Here is a 17,717-nt window from a genome sequence, read left to right as displayed (position 1 = left end):
CAGGGAGAAGGCAGGAGAAAGGGGTTGAGAGGGATACGTTGGAATGACGGAGCAGAGTCGCTGAGCCAAATGGTCTGATTTCTGCTCCCATGTCTTAGAGTTTTATGGAAGCCCAGCCAGTCAGAGGGAGAATATGCAAACTCCTTGCAGTCGGCTCCCAAGGTTGAGACTGAACTCGTGTTTCTGGAATGCCTCTGGTTATGTCACACCCGGAGTATTCAGAAGGATGAGGGTCCAAGAGGAAAGAGTTGGCAGGCCTGAGGGTTGAGTGTTTGTCTTCCCGATGGATCCCTCTCTGCTGAAGCCATGGGTGAAGACAGAATAACCAAAAGTGAGGAGGAGGAGGTGCTTCCTCAACTTGCTGAGTGGTTGGGGGCAGGACGACAGATGAGTGCAAAGACAAGAGCCGATAGGAGAGGGTTTTGGACTGAAGGCAGATGAGAGTTGAGTTGACTGGATGGAGGTGTACAAGCTGATTAGAACTGTGGGGTGTGGCAGTTACGTAGCAGTTAGTGCCACACTGTTTCAGCTCAGGGTTCGGAGTTCATTTCCGGCGCAGTCTATCAGGAGTTAGTATGTTCTCCCAGTAAGCGTGTGGGTTTCCTATGGTGCCTTCGATTCCACCCACAGCCCAAAGACGGACTGGTTATAATGTTAATTGGGCACTGTAATTAGACTACAGTTTAATTGGTGTTTTACGGCACGGCTTGAAGGGCCCGAAGGGTCTGTTCCATGTTGTATCTCTAAATAGATCAAAAACTTATTCCCTGGTCAGAAGTGACAAATAACAGATACAAGGGAGCATGACTTTAACATGATTGGAGGAAAGTATGAGGGGGATGATGTCAGAGAGGTGTGTGACTGGAACGCACTGCCTGCGGTGGTGATAGAGGCAGAAACATTAGAGAAGATGGAACACCACATTTGGCCCATAATGTTGTGCTGATTTTTTAACCTATTTTAAGATCAATCTATATCATCCCTCCAAAATAGCCTTTCATTGTTCTAATGGAACAGAGACATTTAAGAGCAATGTTCCCTTTCAATTTTTTTTTACAGCTGTGCGGACTAACCACTGCTCTGAGCAGGAAATTTTTACATGGCCTGAAAACTGTGCAGCACTTTAATTTTTTTTGTAACGTGTACAATGTACATTTAGAATGAGTAGCTGTGTGGTAACAAAGACAAAGTGCACGGGAGCATTTCAGTTACTGCGCGGCCGTGCACCTGCATAGATTAGAGGGAACAGTGTTTAAGAGACTCTCAGATAGGCACATGGATGACAGAAAAACGGAGGGCTATGTGGGAGAGAAGGGTTCAATTAATCTTAGAGTAGGTTAAAAGTTTGGAGCAACTTCATGGGCTGCAGTTGTACTGTGCTGTATTGTTCTGTGTTCTAAGGCAGCTGATGGAGACAGGCGGGGTTGTTCTAACATAGAACTGGTATTGCCTCGATGGGCAGAATGGCCTCTTGTGTTGCTTTTAACCACCTTGTGATTCAGAGTGGAGGGAGGGATTCCAGTTTGAATCTAGGAGCATGGGGGGGGGGGGGAGAGAGAGAGAGAGAGAGAGAGTTCTGTCACTGCCTTCAGTCTCTACAGACAGGCTGCCACAGGCTTCTCTCTGCCTACTCTCCCACAGTCACTGTCCTCTCCCATCTTACCTACTCTCTAACAATCCTTCTCTCTCCATCACTCCCCCTTACCCACTCGCCCTCTCTCCTTTGCCTCATCTCTCTCTCAAACTTTCCTACCCCTGCACTTCTCCCCTCTGTGACCCCTCTCCTATCCCTGCACCCCCTCTCTTCCCCCCCCAACAGAGATTAGCAGTCTTCAGTGGTGAAGACAGACTAGAAAGGCTGAAGTTGTTTCCCTCCAGATGGAAGAGGCTGAGGGGGGATCTGACTGAGGTGTGAGGTAACAAAAGGCAGAGAGTCTGAGGGAAGGCTGAACACCAAAGGGAAAGAGATGTTCTTGGTGGAAGAATTTGAGAGAAGGTGTGGAAACATGTTTTCACCCAGATGATGTAGGGGTTGAAGAATTCAAAGTTCATAGCAAATTTATGTCACCATATACACCGCCCTGAGATTTATTTTCTTGTGGCCATACTCAGTAAATCCAAGAAACATAATATAATCAATGAAAGAACTCACCCAACAAGGTAGACAAACAACCGATGTGCAAAAGATAACAGGCTGTCTTTATTGCTAAAAAAAATTAACAATGAATAGTGAGAACATGAAATGAAGAGTCCTTGAAAACGAGTCCATGGGTTGAGGGAACTGTTCAGTGATGAAGCAAAAGAAGTGGAGTGAGGTTATCCCCTTTGGTTCAAGAGCCTGGTGATTGAGGGGTAATAACTGTTCCTGAACCTGGAGGCATGAGATGTATCTTCCGAATGGCAGCAGCGAGAAGAGACCATCACCTGGTAGAGTGGTGGGGGTCTTTGATGATGAATGCTGCTTTCCTGTGACAGTGCTCCGTGTGGATGTGTTCAATGGTGGGGAGGGGGGATGCTTTACCCATGATGGATGGGGCTGTCTCCATTACTTTTTGTAGGATTTTCCTTTAAAGGGCATTGGTGTTTCTATACCAGGCTGTGATGCAACCAGTAAATATACTCTCCATCACACATCTGTAGAAGTTTGTCAAAGTTTTAGATGTCATGCCAAATCGTGGCAAACTCCTAAGGAAGTAGAGGTGTTGCCGTGCTGGGCCCAGGACAGATCCTCTGAAATGATAGTAAAGGCATCTGTTAGTCTTGCGAGACCATGGATCTGCGCCTGGAAAGTCTTCACTGTCCAGGGCGCAGGCCTGGGCAAGGTTGTGTGGAAGACCAGCAGTTGCCCATGCTGCAAGTCTCCCCTCTCCACAACACCAATGTTGTCCAAGGGAAGGGCATTAGGACCCACACAGCTTGGCACCAGTGTCGTCGCAGAGCGATGTGTGATTAAGTGCCTTGCTCAAGGACACAACACGTTCCCTCGACTGGGGCTCGACCTCACGACCTTCAGGCCGCTAGTCCAATACATTAACCGCTTGGCCACGTGCCCACACCTCTGAAATGATAACGCTGAGGAATTTAATGGTGCAGACCTTCTCCACCTGTGGTTCATGGACTTTTCAGTTTCCTCCTCCTGAAGTCAATAATCAGCTCCTTATGTCTTGCTGGTATTGAGTGACGTTGAACTCCTAGTCAGGAAGGGGAGAGGAGGCAATATGTTCCAACACATTTGCACAGGATTTGAGAAAGGCTGGAGATTGGTATGAGACTAACATTCAGATGATTGACTGAATGGCCTACTCTGGCTCATAAGCATTCAATGGCACTATGTTGAAACACTTAGGGGGAAGGTAAGAAGTGTGTTTTGCACAATGGTGAGAGGGCAGTCCTTGGAAGGGTGGTCTAGACTGGATCCTCAGTGAGTTTGACCACGATGTCTTGCTGCCAACGTGGATTGGAACTAAGGTTAGGAGACACGAGAGGCTGCAGAAGCTAGAAACTGAAGAAAAACCTAAAAGTTGCTGGAGGCCCTTTAAGGATCTCGATTCAAAACCTTTCCCTTCACGGGTGCTGCCTCATCTTGCTGAGTTCCTCTAGCTTTGTGGGTGTTGCTTCCATCTACAGTTCCTTGAAGGGGCTCGGCCTGAAATGTCAACTGGTTATTTCCCTCAGTAGATGCTGCCTAACCCATTCGGTTCCTCCAGTGTTTTGTGCAGAATTGTGCTCAGTCGGATTGAACCCTGATGGGCAGCACCTCAGTCTCCCCTGCTGGTAGAAGGAGCAGAGGGACCAGGGAGAAAGAATGGGGGAGGGAGAGAGAGGTGGGGGTGGGGAAGAGAAAATGAGATAGAGAGAGAGAGAGAAAGGAACGGAGATAGAGAGAGAAAGGAACGGAGATAGAGAGTGAGTGAAAGAGACAGAGGGAGGCAGAGAGACAGATAGAGAAACAGGAAGGAGGGAGAAAGAGTTGGGGAGGGAGAAAGGGAGGGGGAAAGAGAAAGAAGGTGCAAGAGAGACAGACAGGAGGGAAGGAGAAAGAGACAGAGAGAAAAGGGAGAGAGACATAAGCAGAGGGAAATAGCGAGGAGTCAGATGAGACAGAGAGATCACGAGAGAGGAGAGCAGAGAGGGAGAGAGAAGCAGTCAGCTGGAAAGAGGGGGTTAAAAGTGACAGGGAGAGGGCAGTCAGTTAGAAAGGAAAGAGGAACAGATATCTTGGCCTGAAATCTACTGCCTGTCCCAATCTTATTTTTCTTGTGTGTTGTCCTTGGTGGTGCTCTGACGCAGAGACAGTCACTCCCCCTGCTCTCAGACTCCTCTGGAAAGGACTATTGTTCTCGTCGGCTTCAATGCTTGCCTTCCTTTATTGAAAAAGACACATATTCTGTAGCCTGGTGGCAGCAGAGGCTGGAGCTGGGAACAAACTCCACTTGTCAGTCCCTGTGGCGGGCAACAATCCATCTCTGGGTTAAATAAACACAGACATTTCCCACTCTCTCTCCCCCCACTGATCTGTCTCTCTCACTCTGTCACAGTCCCCACTCTGCTCACTTTGCACCTCCCACCCTCTCGCACTCTTGACCCTGTCTTCTCTGTCACGTCCTTCAGTTACCATAGACAGCCAGCCCGTGTCCCTGACTCAGGCCTCTATCAGTCTGGTCATCCCAGCCCTCACCCCCTCGACCCACCTCTCTCTCCCTCTCCCTCTCTCTCCCCCTCTCTCTCCCCCTCTCTCTCCCCCTCTCTCTCCCCCTCTCCCCCTCTCTCCCCCCCCTCTCCCCCCTCCCCCCTCCCCTCTCTCCCCTCCTCTCTCCCCCCACCCCCTCGCTCTCTTCCCCCACATCCCATCGATCTCTCTCCCCCCTTCATCTGTTTTCTCTGTCTCTCATCTGATCACCCCCTTCCCTTCCTCCCTCTCCTCGTGGATCACAATGAACCCCTCTCTCCACCCTTCACTGTTCCATTCTACTTTGCCCTCAGCACCTCTCCTCTCCCCATCACCCTGTGCCCCCTTTTTCACCCCTGCCCACTGCCCACATGGTCATCGCTCCTCCTCACCACCCCTCTCTCTCTGACTACGGCCCCATTTTTGACATTGGGATTTCCCTGTCTACCGAATTTGTTATTGCTCTGTCGGGGTGGGTGACGTCAGGTAGGTTGAAGAAACAAGATAAGTGTTGTGTCTTCAGTGGGAATATTTTCCTGGCTGTGAATTTGCAGCCATTGTCCTTCCCCAATGTGACATTGGGATCCGAGGACAGGTTGTCAGATTTTCTAGCCATACTCTCAAAGCTCTCATTCCTTTTCCCAACATAGGCTCTGTGTAATTTCCCAATGGCAGATCATTTGCCAAATCAACCCCCTTTAGTTCTTATTTCCTTCTGGCGCAATAATAATTTGTGCAAGTGTCTGTGCTGCTACATTCCTTTTCAACGTCCCTCCCAACTTCTCTTTTTGTGTTTTTTCCCTCTCTTTCTCCCTGCCCTCTTCCTGTCTTCCAATCTCATCCCCTTCCCCTCCTCCTCTCCCCACCCTCCTCCACCCATCTTTCCTGTGTGGAGCTGCTGACGCTCCCTCTTTAGTAGAAGCACAGTGATGTTCAGAACCTTGTTTGTTATTTATCTGGAGATACAGTGCGGAACAGGCCCTGCCAGACTGCCCAGCAACCCACTGATTTAACCCTAGCTGAATCACAGGACGATTAATAATGACCAATTAAACTACTAACCCATACGCCTTTGGAATGTGGGAGGAAACGGGAACGCCCGGAAGAAGCCTACATACGCGCACATGGGAAGGACTGTACAAACTCCTTACAGACAGTGACAGGAATTGAACCCGGGTCGCTGGCGCTGTAAAGCGATGCGCTGACTGTTATGCCACCATGCTGCCCCCGAATGACAATCTGCACCCCGATCCAACACCCGTTGCCATGCTGCGATGTGGACTCGGGCCGGAAGGTTCCAGTTTCAAGCTTCCGTATTGCTAGCCAGTTGACTTAACCAGTACCCAACCACTGCACTTCTGAGCAGCGCTGTTGGCGTAGTAGTTTGTGTGAAGTTATTAAAGGGCCAACGACCCATTGGTTTCATCCAGGTGCTCCGGTTTCCTTTCGCGTTGCAAAGACGTACAGGTTGGATTTAGGGTTAGTGAGTTGTAGACAAGCTGTGCTGACATCAGAATATATATTTGCTTTTACTTAAGGTGGCACAGTTGGATGGGGTATGCAGGTATGTCTCTACCACAGGATGTGTAAGGAGCCTGTTTTGTCTACAAGCCTGCAAGTCACCCTTGGGCAAGGTGTAACACCTGCTTAGCCTCCTGATCGGGGACACGTGAAGCCATGTGACCAGGTGGCGGATGGTCGTACGAGCAGCCGGTGCAGATCACAAGTCCTGGTTATGCGACCACTGACGCCAGGCAGACAATCTCTGAAGAGTATTGATAATGGCTGGGGCAACTTCTGTAGATAAATTTGCCAAGAACTATCATTGCCACAGAAAGCCCATGATTGCCCACATCATACGACATGGCACCTAACGATCGAAAGGTAGTGTAGCAGTAAATGTAATGTTATTACAGTGTCAGTGACCCAGGTTCAATTCCTGACCTTGTCTGTAAGTAGTTTGTATGCTCTCTCATTCACTGTGTGGGTTTCCTCAGGGTGCTCCGGTTTCCTCCCACATTTCAAAGATGTATGGGTTAGTAGATTAATTAGCCTTGTGCATATAATTGGGTGGTGTGAGCTGATTGTGCTGCAAGGACCTGTTACCATTGGGTATAATTGGGCAGCATCTGCTCACTGTGCTGCAAGGACCTGTTACTCTGGGTATAGTTGGGTGAGGTGAGCTGATTGTGCTGGAAGGACCTGTTTTCGTGGGTATAATTGGGTGGTGTGGGCTGATTGTGCTGCAAGGACCTGTTACTCTGGGTATAATTGGGTGGTGTGGGCTGATTGTGCTGCAAGGACCTGTTACCATGCTGTATCTCTGAACAAAAATAAAGCCTTCAACAGGTCAGACGGCACCTGTAGAAATAAATCAGAGTTAATGTTTCAGATCTGATACCCTTCATCAGAACCTGCTTCTCATATCTGGTACATCAGCTCTGCTTCTCTCTCTGTAGATGCTGCTCGACCTGATGAGTATTTCTCACATTCTCACCACCCTCTGAATGAAGAAGTTGCCCCTCATTCTTTAAGTATTTCACCTCTCACCTTTAACCTGTGACCTCTATTTTCAGTCTCACTCAAGATCAGCCTTCTTCCATTTACCCTATCTATACCCTTTAAGATTTTGTATACTTCTATCGAATCTCTCCTCAGTCTTCTATGCTCCAGGGAATGAAACCTAATCTAGTTGACTTTTACGTCCTCAAATCAAATCCCCTCAACGTCCTTGTAAATTTTCTTTGTACTCTTTCTACGTCCTTCCTGTGGGTAAGTGACGAGAACTACACACATATTCCAAATTGGGCCCCTCCAACGTTTAATACAGCTTCAACATAACATCTCAACTCCTGTAGCTTTGTGACCCTATCTGCCATCCCAGATCACCTTGTTCTTGGCACTCCCCAGTGCCCTATCATTCACTGTGTAAGTCTTAACCCTGCTTTGCCATCTTCAGTGATGAGGCACAGTGCCTACTTGGTCATGGTGAGAACATGCAAACTCCACATGGACAGCACCAGAGGTCTGGATCAAACATGGCTCACTGGAACCCTGAGGCAACAGGCCTACTAACTCTGCAAATCCTGTCACCACAAGTCCCCATTTTTGCCAGCGCATCCTTGAAAATTGAATCCTGATGAAGGGTCTTGGTGCAAAACACCGACTGTTTATTCCTTTCCTGAGATGCTGCCGGGATCTACTGAGTTCCTGCACTTTGTGTATGTGTTACTTTGAAAATTGATTGACAGGTTTGACCTTCTAATCCTTTCTGTTTTCAGGGCGAACGAAGAGGAAGGTGACCTCTTGGCCCCCAGTGAAACGTCTGTCGACTCGTACCCCAACTGGTTAAAATTCCACATCGGGATAAACCGTTATGAGTTGTACTCACGGCATAATCCGGCGATCGAGGCCTTGCTGGGGGATCTGGCCACTCAACACATCTCCAGTGTGGGTGAGAAAATATCTCTTTCATATATCAACTCTACCCCTATATCCCTAATCACTACAGTGGAAACACAGCACATATAATGTGTCTTTGTAAGGAGATAAGTTGTCCATCTGAGAAAGTGAGTTTTGAGATTTCGGATCTTTCTGTGAAGGTTCGCTTAGCGGCCTCTTTATTAGTTAATGCAAATATCTAATCAGTCAATCATGTGACTGAAAGTCAGTGCATAAAAGCATACAGACATGGTCAAGAGGTTCGGTTGCTGTTCAGACCAAACATCCGAATGGGGAAAAAATGTGATCTAAGTGACTTTGCCTGTGGAATGATTGTGCCAGATGGGGTGGTTTGAATATCTCAGGAAGTGCTGATCTCCTGGGATTTTCACACATGACAGTCTCCAGAGTTTACAGAGAATGGTGCAGAAAAACAAAAAATATCCCGTGAGTGGCAGTTCTGTGGGTGAAAGCACCTTGTTAACGAGAGAGGTCAGAGAGGAATGGCCAGTCTGGATCAAGCTGACAGGAAGGTGACAGTAACTGAAATAACCACACTTCACAACAGTGGTGTGCAGAAGAGCATCTCTGAACGCACAATACGTTGACACTTGGAGTGGATAGGCTACAGCAGCAGCAGACCACAAACATACACACAGTGGCCACTTTGAGGTAGAGGAGGTGCCCAATAAAGTGCCATTGGGTGTAATCTGTCTTTGTAAGGAGATAAATTGCCCCTCTGAGAAAGTGACTTCAAGATTACAGATCTGTGTGAAAATAATTCCTTGTCTTATTACCTCAAAAAAAACTGCATGAAGATGGAAGCGAGTGAATAAAATCATTCTGGGACTAGCCAGTCCAACAGAGTGATTGAAAACTGATGTCTCGAGGGAGAGGTGCTAACACATATAGTAGAATACCATCACAAATACACCTTAAGTTAAATTTGCTGAAATGGTGGGCCAGGTAACAAGAACTGGCAGCTGAGAAAATAATATAAATGGCTCCGATTTACACAATGCAATATTCTAAATAACATCAGGGATTGTGTCAAATTAAAGTTGTTTCTCAAAGAGCCAACATATCTATTCCAAGGCAGTGTTGAGTCAAGAGCTGAATTACATACAGAATGGGCTATTGTTCCTCATGTATTATTACGGGGAGCTAGAATATTATTCGGTATTATGTATTTTTTGTGGCTGGCATGATTGTGGTTAGCACAGTCGCTTTGTGTCGCCAGCGATCACTGATCAGCACTGTTCCCTCTAAGCTGCATAGTTACATGGTTGCACAGTAACTGCAATGCTCCCACACACATAGCCTTCGTTGCCACATGGCTGGAATTTTCTTTTATATAATGTGAACATAATTTTAAATTGTGTTAATATAATTTTGAAATCTACATTAATATAATTGTGAAACACCCTGTAATTAGTTATGTATTAGTAAATACAATCCATAAGTTTTTAAAATAGTAAATGTACCACAACCCTTACTTTGAAACATTTTAGAGCTTTTATGTATTTGCATTCTCAGTGTTTCAAGTTACAACACTATTACTAATCAAGAACCTAGCAGCTTCCTCTTTAAATATACTCAATGGCTTGGCCTCCACATCTGACTGTAGTAATGAAGAAGTGATTGGGGTTTGAAGAACACTCTCGGTCGAAGGCAATACTGACCCACTGTTCCTTCTAAGTCATGTAGGTGCGCAGTCACGTGGTAACTAAAAAGCTCCTGAGCACGTAGCCTTCGGAATAAAGACAGATGAGAAAAAGTTTACGAAACGTGGAAGATTTTCTTTGTACTGTATTTCATTATACTCTTGAATTAATAAATAAAATCAAAAGTATTTGATTTTTCAATTTTCATTCTTAGTACGTACTTGTAGTATGCTCATAACAAAAATCACTTTTAAAGTGCCACGCAGTTTTCAAGCTGCTTAAAAATTTCCTGGTTAGAGCAATGGTTGGTCCGTGCAGCTGTAAAAACAATTAGCAGGAACGTTGCCAATCATAGTTGGATTTCCAGTGCTGTCTGTAAGGAGTTTATATGTTTTATTTAATTAATTAATTTGTTTATTCAGAAGTACTGTGCAGAACAGGACGCACCAAACCACAACAATCAGCAACCCACCAGTTTAACCTCAGTCTAATCACAGGAGACTTTACAATCAGTCTACTAACCGGTACGTCTTTGGTCTGTGGGACGAAACCAAAGCACCTGGAGGAAACCCACCCACCCACACACAGGAAGAACGTATAAACTTTCTTACAGCGGACGTCGGAATTGAACTCCGATGTCCCAAGCTGTAACAGCATCACGCTAACCACTGCACTACAGTGGTGCCCCGTGACTGTATTGGTTTCCTCCGGGTGCTTGTGTTTTCTCCCGCATTCCAGTAGGCTGTGGGCGTGCTATGTTGGTGTTGAATTGTGGTGACACTATCTGGGCTGCCCCAGCATGTCTGCAATGCAAGTGCGGCATTTCACTGTATGTTTTGATGTACATGTGACAAATGAAGCTGATCTTCGGATTTTGAATCTTTATTTTGTATGAAATGGGAGGACATTCAATCTATTGAATCAACGCCAGCTTTCAAAGGAATCCCATCAATCTCATTCCCTGTGTATTCTCTCTCGCGTGCCTCTAAACTCCAGCCCAATTATTCTACTGCCCAGCTACACAAGGGTTAATTTACAATGGGCAATTAAACTTCCAACCCCTCCATATCTTTCGAGTGTGGCAGGAAATTGGAGCACCAGTCGGGTGTGGGGGGGGGGAGGAATGCATAAACTCCACACAGATAGCACCCAAGGGCCAGGATCGGATCCACGTCTCTGGAATTGTAAGGGAGAAGTTCTATATGTTATCCCACTGACCTTTCGAGCAGAGAAGGCTGAGAGGGAACTCAATGGAGGATGATACATAAGAAAATAGTAAAAAGTAAAGGCATTCGTTAGTCTTGCGAGACCATGGATCTGCGTCTGGAAAGTCTTCACTCTCTAGGGCACAGGCCTGGGCAAGGTTGTATGGAAGACTGGCTGCAAGTCTCCCCTCTCCACGACACCGATGTTGTCCAAGGGAAGGGCATTAGGACCCATACAGCTTGGCACCGGTGTCGTCGCAGAGCAATGTGTGACTAAGTGCCTTGCTCAAGGACACAACACGCTGCCTCGGCTGGGGCTCAAACTCACGACCTTCAGGTCGCTAGTCCAATGCCTTAACCACTTGGCCACGTGCCTACACAAGAAAATAGTAACACACACACACAATGCTGAAGGAACTCAGAAAGTCAGGTGGCATCTATGGAGAGGAATAAAGAATCAATATTTTAGCCCGAGGCCCTTCACAGCATAGATGAGATGAGGCCTGTGGTAGCTGACCTGCTTCGGGCCTCAACTCCTGTGGCTGCTTCCCACAGCCTCCGACTCCGTGATCTTTACAAAATCTGTCGACTTCCTCACTAAATCCAGGCATGGCCCTGCGGAACAGAGCACTCCAGGGATACACCATCCTCTGTGAGCAGACATCCTTATGCACTGCAGCTGTGTAACCCTGTCCCATCGTGCGAGCATCACTTGTGAGGTCAGAAGTGGAAAGAGTGAGCAATTTCAAGTTCCTGGCTGTCGATAGTTATGATAACTTAACTTGGCCCCACCATACCAACGCAGCTACATTTCATTAGGAGTTTGAAGGGATTTGGTTTGTCTCCTAAAACAATCAAAAACGTCTGCAGATACAATGTGGAGAGCATTCTGACTGGTAGTATCACTGTCTGGTATGGGGTGGGGAGCGGGGGCTACTGCACAAGATCAAAGTAAGTTGCAAAAAATTGTAAACTTAGTTATCATTGGTACTAGTCTCAGAGGTATCCAAGACAACTTGTCTTCCAAAACACTTGCTGCACCTGTGAGCTACTTGTAATTCATGACCAAGCACACCTAGTTTTCTTTGTACTTCACACCTGCAGTCTCTCTCACATAGACAATAATCTGCCTGTGGATTCCTGTTACTGAATTTCATGATCTCACACTTCACCATGTTATGTGCCATTTAACAAGTTTTCAGTGACTCCCTGAACCGACAAATAACGTGTCACAGTGTCCTAATAGCCTGGCCACAACATGTCCTTTCACCTGCTTTCGCGGGTACCTGATAGTTCTCCCCTTTCGTAGGTCATGAATATAAACTCGCAGGTCAAGATCTGATCCTTCAGCCTGAAGAAGATCAGTTGTATCGATACAAGAGATTCCGCAGATGCTGGAAAGTTTGAGCAAAACACCAAGTGCTGGAGGAACTCAGCAAGTCAGGCAGCATCTATGAAGGGGAGTCCAAGAAAGGAATCAGGGATAATCCTGGCAGAAAACAATGATGGTGAATCAGAATCAGGATTATTATCACCAGCATGTGCCGTGAAATTTGTTAACTTAGCAGCAGCAGTTCAATGCAATACACAATATAGAAGAAGAAAAAAATAATAAATAAGTAAATCTTGTTCAGTATACTTTATACAGTATATTTATATTGAATAGATTAAAGATCATGCAAAAAACAGAAATACTACAGTATATTTTTTTTTAAAGTGAGATAGTGTCCAAAGGTTCAATGTCCATTTAAGAATCAGATGGCAGAAGGGAAGAAGCTGTTCCTGAATCACTGAGTGTGTGCCTTCAGGCTTCTGTACCTCCTACATGATGGTAACAGTGAGAAAAGGGCATGTCCTGGGTGCTGGAGGTCCTTCATAATGGACGCTGCCTTTCTGCCTTTCTGAGACACCGCTCCCTGAAGATGTCCTAGGTACTTTGTAGGCTAGTACCCAAGCTGGTGGTGATAGAGGCTGGAACATCAAAGGCTTTTACAAGACATTTAGATAGGTACATGAAAATGAGGGAAATGGAAGGATATGGACATTGTGTAGGCAGAAGAGATTAGTTTAGTTGGCCATTTGATTATTATTTAAATGTTTTGGCACATCATTGTGGGCTGAAGGGCCTGTTCTGTGCTGTACTATTCTATGTTCTGTCTTCTAAATAGTTGATGTTTTGGGGTGAGACCCTTTAACAGGACTGCCCTGGTGAAAGGTCTTGCCCCAAAATGTCCACTGTTTATTCCTCGCCAGACTTGCTGCCTGAATGACTAAATTCCTTTAGCATAGGGGTTCTTAATCTCTTTTTATGTCATGGTCCAGTGAAGTCTATGGACCCCTTCTCAGAATAATGCATTGTAACAACTGTAATGTGATAGGAAAATATCTGTGATTTCTATTGGTGACAAAGTCACAGCTACTGCTAATATTACCAGAGTTTGCTGCCTACATTCATCATTGAAGGAAACGCTAAATTTCAGTTAGGGATTAGGGAAAATAAAGAGGTAAGTTTTTTCCTTTTCCTAGAGATGCTGCCTGGCCTGCTGCGTTCACCAGCAACTTTTATGTGTGTTGTTTGAGGTAAATTTTTTCCCGTCCAAGTTTGTGGACCACAGGTTAAGAACCCCTGCTTTAGCACTTTGTGTGTGAAGACTCATTGTATCTGCTTGTGTGAAAACCAGTCTTCAATTCATGTTAATAAACTTCTACTTGTAAGGTCTCAGCCCAAACATGGACTGTCTTTGTGTCCAGTTCTGGTCGCCTCACTGTAGGAAGGATGTAGAAGCATTGGAAAGGGTACAGAGGAGATTTACCAGGATGCTGCCTGGTTTAGAGGGTATGGATTATGATCAGAGATTAAGGGAGCTAGGGCTTTACTCTTTGGAGAGAAGGAGGATGAGAGGAGACATGATAGAGGTGTACAAGATATTAAGAGGAATAGATAGAGTGGATAGCTAGCACCTCTTCCCCAGGTCACCACTGCTCAATACAAGAGGACATGGCTTTAAGGTAGGGGATGGGAAGTTCAAGGGGGATATTAGAGGAAGGTTTTTTACTCAGAGAGTGGTTGGTCTATGGAATGCACTGCCTGAGTCAGTGGTGGAGGCAGATACACTAGTGAAGTTTAAGAGACGACTCGACAGGTATATGGAGGAATTTAAAGTGGGGGCTTATATGGGAGGCAGAGTTTGAGGGTCGGCACAACATTGAGGGCCGAAGGGCCTGTACTGTGCTGTACCATTCTATGTTCTATGTTCTATTTCTCTCTATAGATGCTGCTTGACCTGCAGAGTTCCCCTGGCGTTTTGTGTGTGTTGCTCTGGTTTTCCAGCATCTTCAGAATTTCTTGTGTTGACAATCTATTTATACAATTTGTTGCCTTCTGGGTAGAATGTCAAACAGACCCTTCACCTCACAATTAAACCAACTGAATTAGAAAATAAATGTCCGATGAAACTAATGCCTTCCACCTACACAAGTTCAGTAGCCTTCCATTCTCTGAACATTCACGTGTCTAAATAAACACCCTTATTGTATCTGCCTCCACCACCGCCCCGGCTGTACATTCCAGACACCCTCCACTCTCTGTGTATAAAAAATACTTGCCCTGCACATTTGCACTGAACAACGCCCCCACCCCCCCACCATCACCTTAAATGCATGGCCTCTAGTTTTAGACATCTTTGAAAGATTCTGGCAAGCTAAGCTACCTCTGCCTCTCATAATGTTGTAAACTTCTGTCAGATCTCCTCTCAGCTTCTGCCACTCCAGAGGAAACAGTCCGAGTTTGTCAACCTCCTTCTTACAACTCATACCCTCTAATTCACTTAAACCTCTTCTGAACACTCTCCACACCCTTTCTATATGAAGACTATCCTCCCCGTAACCTTTGATGCCCTGACTAATCAAGAACCTATCAACCTCCACTTTAAATAGACCCAGTGACTTGACCACCATGGCCGTCGGTGGCAATGTATTCTACAGCTTCACCACCCTCGGGCTGAAGAAGTTCCTCTTTACCTCTGTTCTAAAGTGCGCCACTGTAGCGTAGCGGTACGTGCAACGCTATTACAGCTCAATTCCAGAACTGTCTGGAAGGAGATGGTACGTTCTTCCCGTAAATGCGTGGGTTTCCTCCGGGTGCTCCAGTTTCCTTCCACAAGCCAAGGGTGTACCGATTTGTAGGTTAATTGGTCGTGGTAAATTGCCATGTGATTAGGTGAGGGTTAAATCGGTGGACTAGAAGGGCCTGTTCCACGCTGTATCTCTAAATTTCACCTGACCGGAAGTGCACGGAGAGCGGTAAGCGGCGTGAAGGAGTGGCCTGCTTACTGATCTGGCTAACAACGGTTGGTGCAATCCGGGGTATATTATGATCGAGAAACGTGTTTGCAGACTGGATATTGAACTTTTTACTGTTGGACTTCGGCCACATTCCACCGTCATACAACACTGGGCGGCACGGGAGGTTGTTCCTACCTGTGGCCCTCGAACGTGCAGCTCCTCCCGTGGAGGGTCAGACACCCTGAGCCAATAGACTGGTCCTGGACTTATTTTCCATCTGGCATAGTTTTGCATTTTGTTGTTTGATGGGGTTTTTTTGTATTGCTATATTTACACTCTATTCTTGGTTGGTGCGGCTGTAACGAAACCAAATTTCCCTCGGGATTAATAAAGTATATCTATCTATCTAAATAAATAAATAAATAAGAGATGCCCTTGTATTCTGAAGCTGCACCCTCTGGTCCTAGAGTCCTCCCCTATTGAAGTCATCCTCTTCATGTCCACTCTGTCTAGGCCATTCAATATTCGGTAAGCTTCAATGAGATCCCCCCCTTCATTCTTGGAATTGAACACACTTTTTGTCAGGGGTCCTGACGAAGGGTCTCGGCCCAAAACGTCAACCATACCTCTTCCTAGAGATGCTGCGTTCACTAGCATCTAGAAATGCAGCGTCCATTACTAAGGCCTCCTATCACCCTGGACGTGCCCCCTTCTCATTGTTACCATCAGGGAGGAGGTACAGATTCAGGAACAGCTTCTTCCCGTCTGCAGTCAATTTCTAAATGGGCATTGATCCCATGAACACTACCTCACTTTTTTATTATTTCTGTTTTTGCACTTTATTAAAATCCACTTCCTTATGAAAATCCATCTGGTGCTGATAGAGTTAATAATGAAGAGCAACTGTTTTGAGGCAGACTACAGGAAAAGACAAGGCTCTAGGATGATAGGCAACATTTGTGGAATACCTCCTGACAGTGAATTGCATTATAGATTGCCTAGCTCATCAGGAAAGTGGAAGGGCATTCAACAGAATGTGCAAAGGACAATTGGACACATGCTTAGTGAGAAAATTATGGGGCTTTGGGGAAAGGGAAGGGGGATTGGACTAACTGAATAGCTCTACCAGAGAGCGATAAAACTCATTTTATTTATTGGCCTCCTTCTGTATTGGTGAAGCATTGAAGCAGGCCAATTTTCCAACTACATTACAGGTTCATAGGTTGGTCTTCACACCCTTCCATTTAATCCCCTCTAACACTAGTATAGATTACCAAAAATTGTACATCTTCTGCTCTTGAATTGTACACGTTCGTATCAAATTATAATCGGATTGGATTTATGTCAGTAAGTTTTCTTTTATCAATTTAAATTCAAGCAGCATTTGCTGCAGATTTCAGTAACAGAATTGTCTGTTTTGCTGATGATGGTGATTTGTGGCGTTTCTTTGTGTTCCCTTGTGTAAGCTATCATAATGAGTGAGTTCACTGTATTAGTTGCGTGATATTGATTGACTGTGCTGGGCATTGTTCATTAAGCGGGGCGTTTCTAAGATTAATGTGCACAAAATGCTGGAGGAACTCAGCAAGTCAGGTAGCATCTGTGGAGGAATAAAGAACTAGCATTTCGGGCCAAGAAGAAGGGTCTTGGCTTGAAATGTCGACTCTTTATTCCCCTTCATAGATGCTGCCTGACCTGCTGAGTTCTACCGGCATTTTGTGTGTGTTGCTCTGGATTTCCAGCATCTGCAGAATCTCTTGTGTTTGTATTTCTAAGATTGTTGCAGCTGGGTACCAAATCCCACCCATCCATCGGTCTAAATTCACCAATCTGCTGTCTGAACCAGCCTCACAGAAGTGGAGACAGTGAGCAATTTCAAGTCCCTGGGTGTCAATATCTTTGTGGATCTAACCTGGTCCCAACATACTGATGCAGTTGTAAAGAAGGCGATTCATCAGGAGTTTGAGGAGATTTGGTTTGTCACCTAAAACGCATGAAACTTCTAGAAATGTGCCGAGCATTCTGACAGGCTGCAACATTGACTGGTATGGTGGGGGTGGGGTTGTAAAATTAGTCAGCTCCATCATGGGTACTAACTTCCATAGTATCCAATTGATCTTCAAGGAGTAGTGCCTCAGAAATGCAGCGTCCATTACTAAGGACCCCTATCACCCTGGATGTGCCCCCTTCTCATTGTTACCATCAGGGAGGAGGTGCAGATTCAGGAACAGCTTCTTCCCGTCTGCAGTCAATTTCTAAATGGGCATTGATCCCATGAACACTACTTCACTTTTTTATTGTTTCCATTTTTGCACTATTTTTAATTTAGCTATGTTCGTGCCATCCTTATGTCAGTTGCCAATACCTGGTCTACACCAGGGGGTTCCCAACCTTGAATCCACAGACCCCCTCCATTAATGGTAGGGGTCCATGCCATAAAAAAGATCGGAAAAC

At 45.8% G+C, this 17,717-nt stretch overlaps 1 protein-coding gene across 1 annotated transcript in view; it reads left to right on the top strand.

Annotated features, from left to right (window-relative positions):
• The window catches only part of LOC134352133 (extracellular serine/threonine protein kinase FAM20C-like), a 120,626-nt gene that overhangs the window by 2,515 nt on the left and 100,394 nt on the right, over positions 1–17,717 (top strand). The window contains exon 2 of the mRNA XM_063059360.1: positions 7,951–8,123. Coding sequence (XP_062915430.1) covers positions 7,951–8,123 — 173 coding nt within the window. The remainder of the gene's footprint in view (positions 1–7,950; positions 8,124–17,717) is intronic.

The sequence above is a fragment of the Mobula hypostoma genome, chromosome 9 (assembly GCF_963921235.1).
Source record: "Mobula hypostoma chromosome 9, sMobHyp1.1, whole genome shotgun sequence".
Lineage (NCBI taxonomy): Eukaryota > Metazoa > Chordata > Chondrichthyes > Myliobatiformes > Myliobatidae > Mobula > Mobula hypostoma.
The sequence above is the reverse complement of the archived record's forward strand: the minus strand, read 5'-3'. Positions and strand labels throughout refer to the sequence as shown.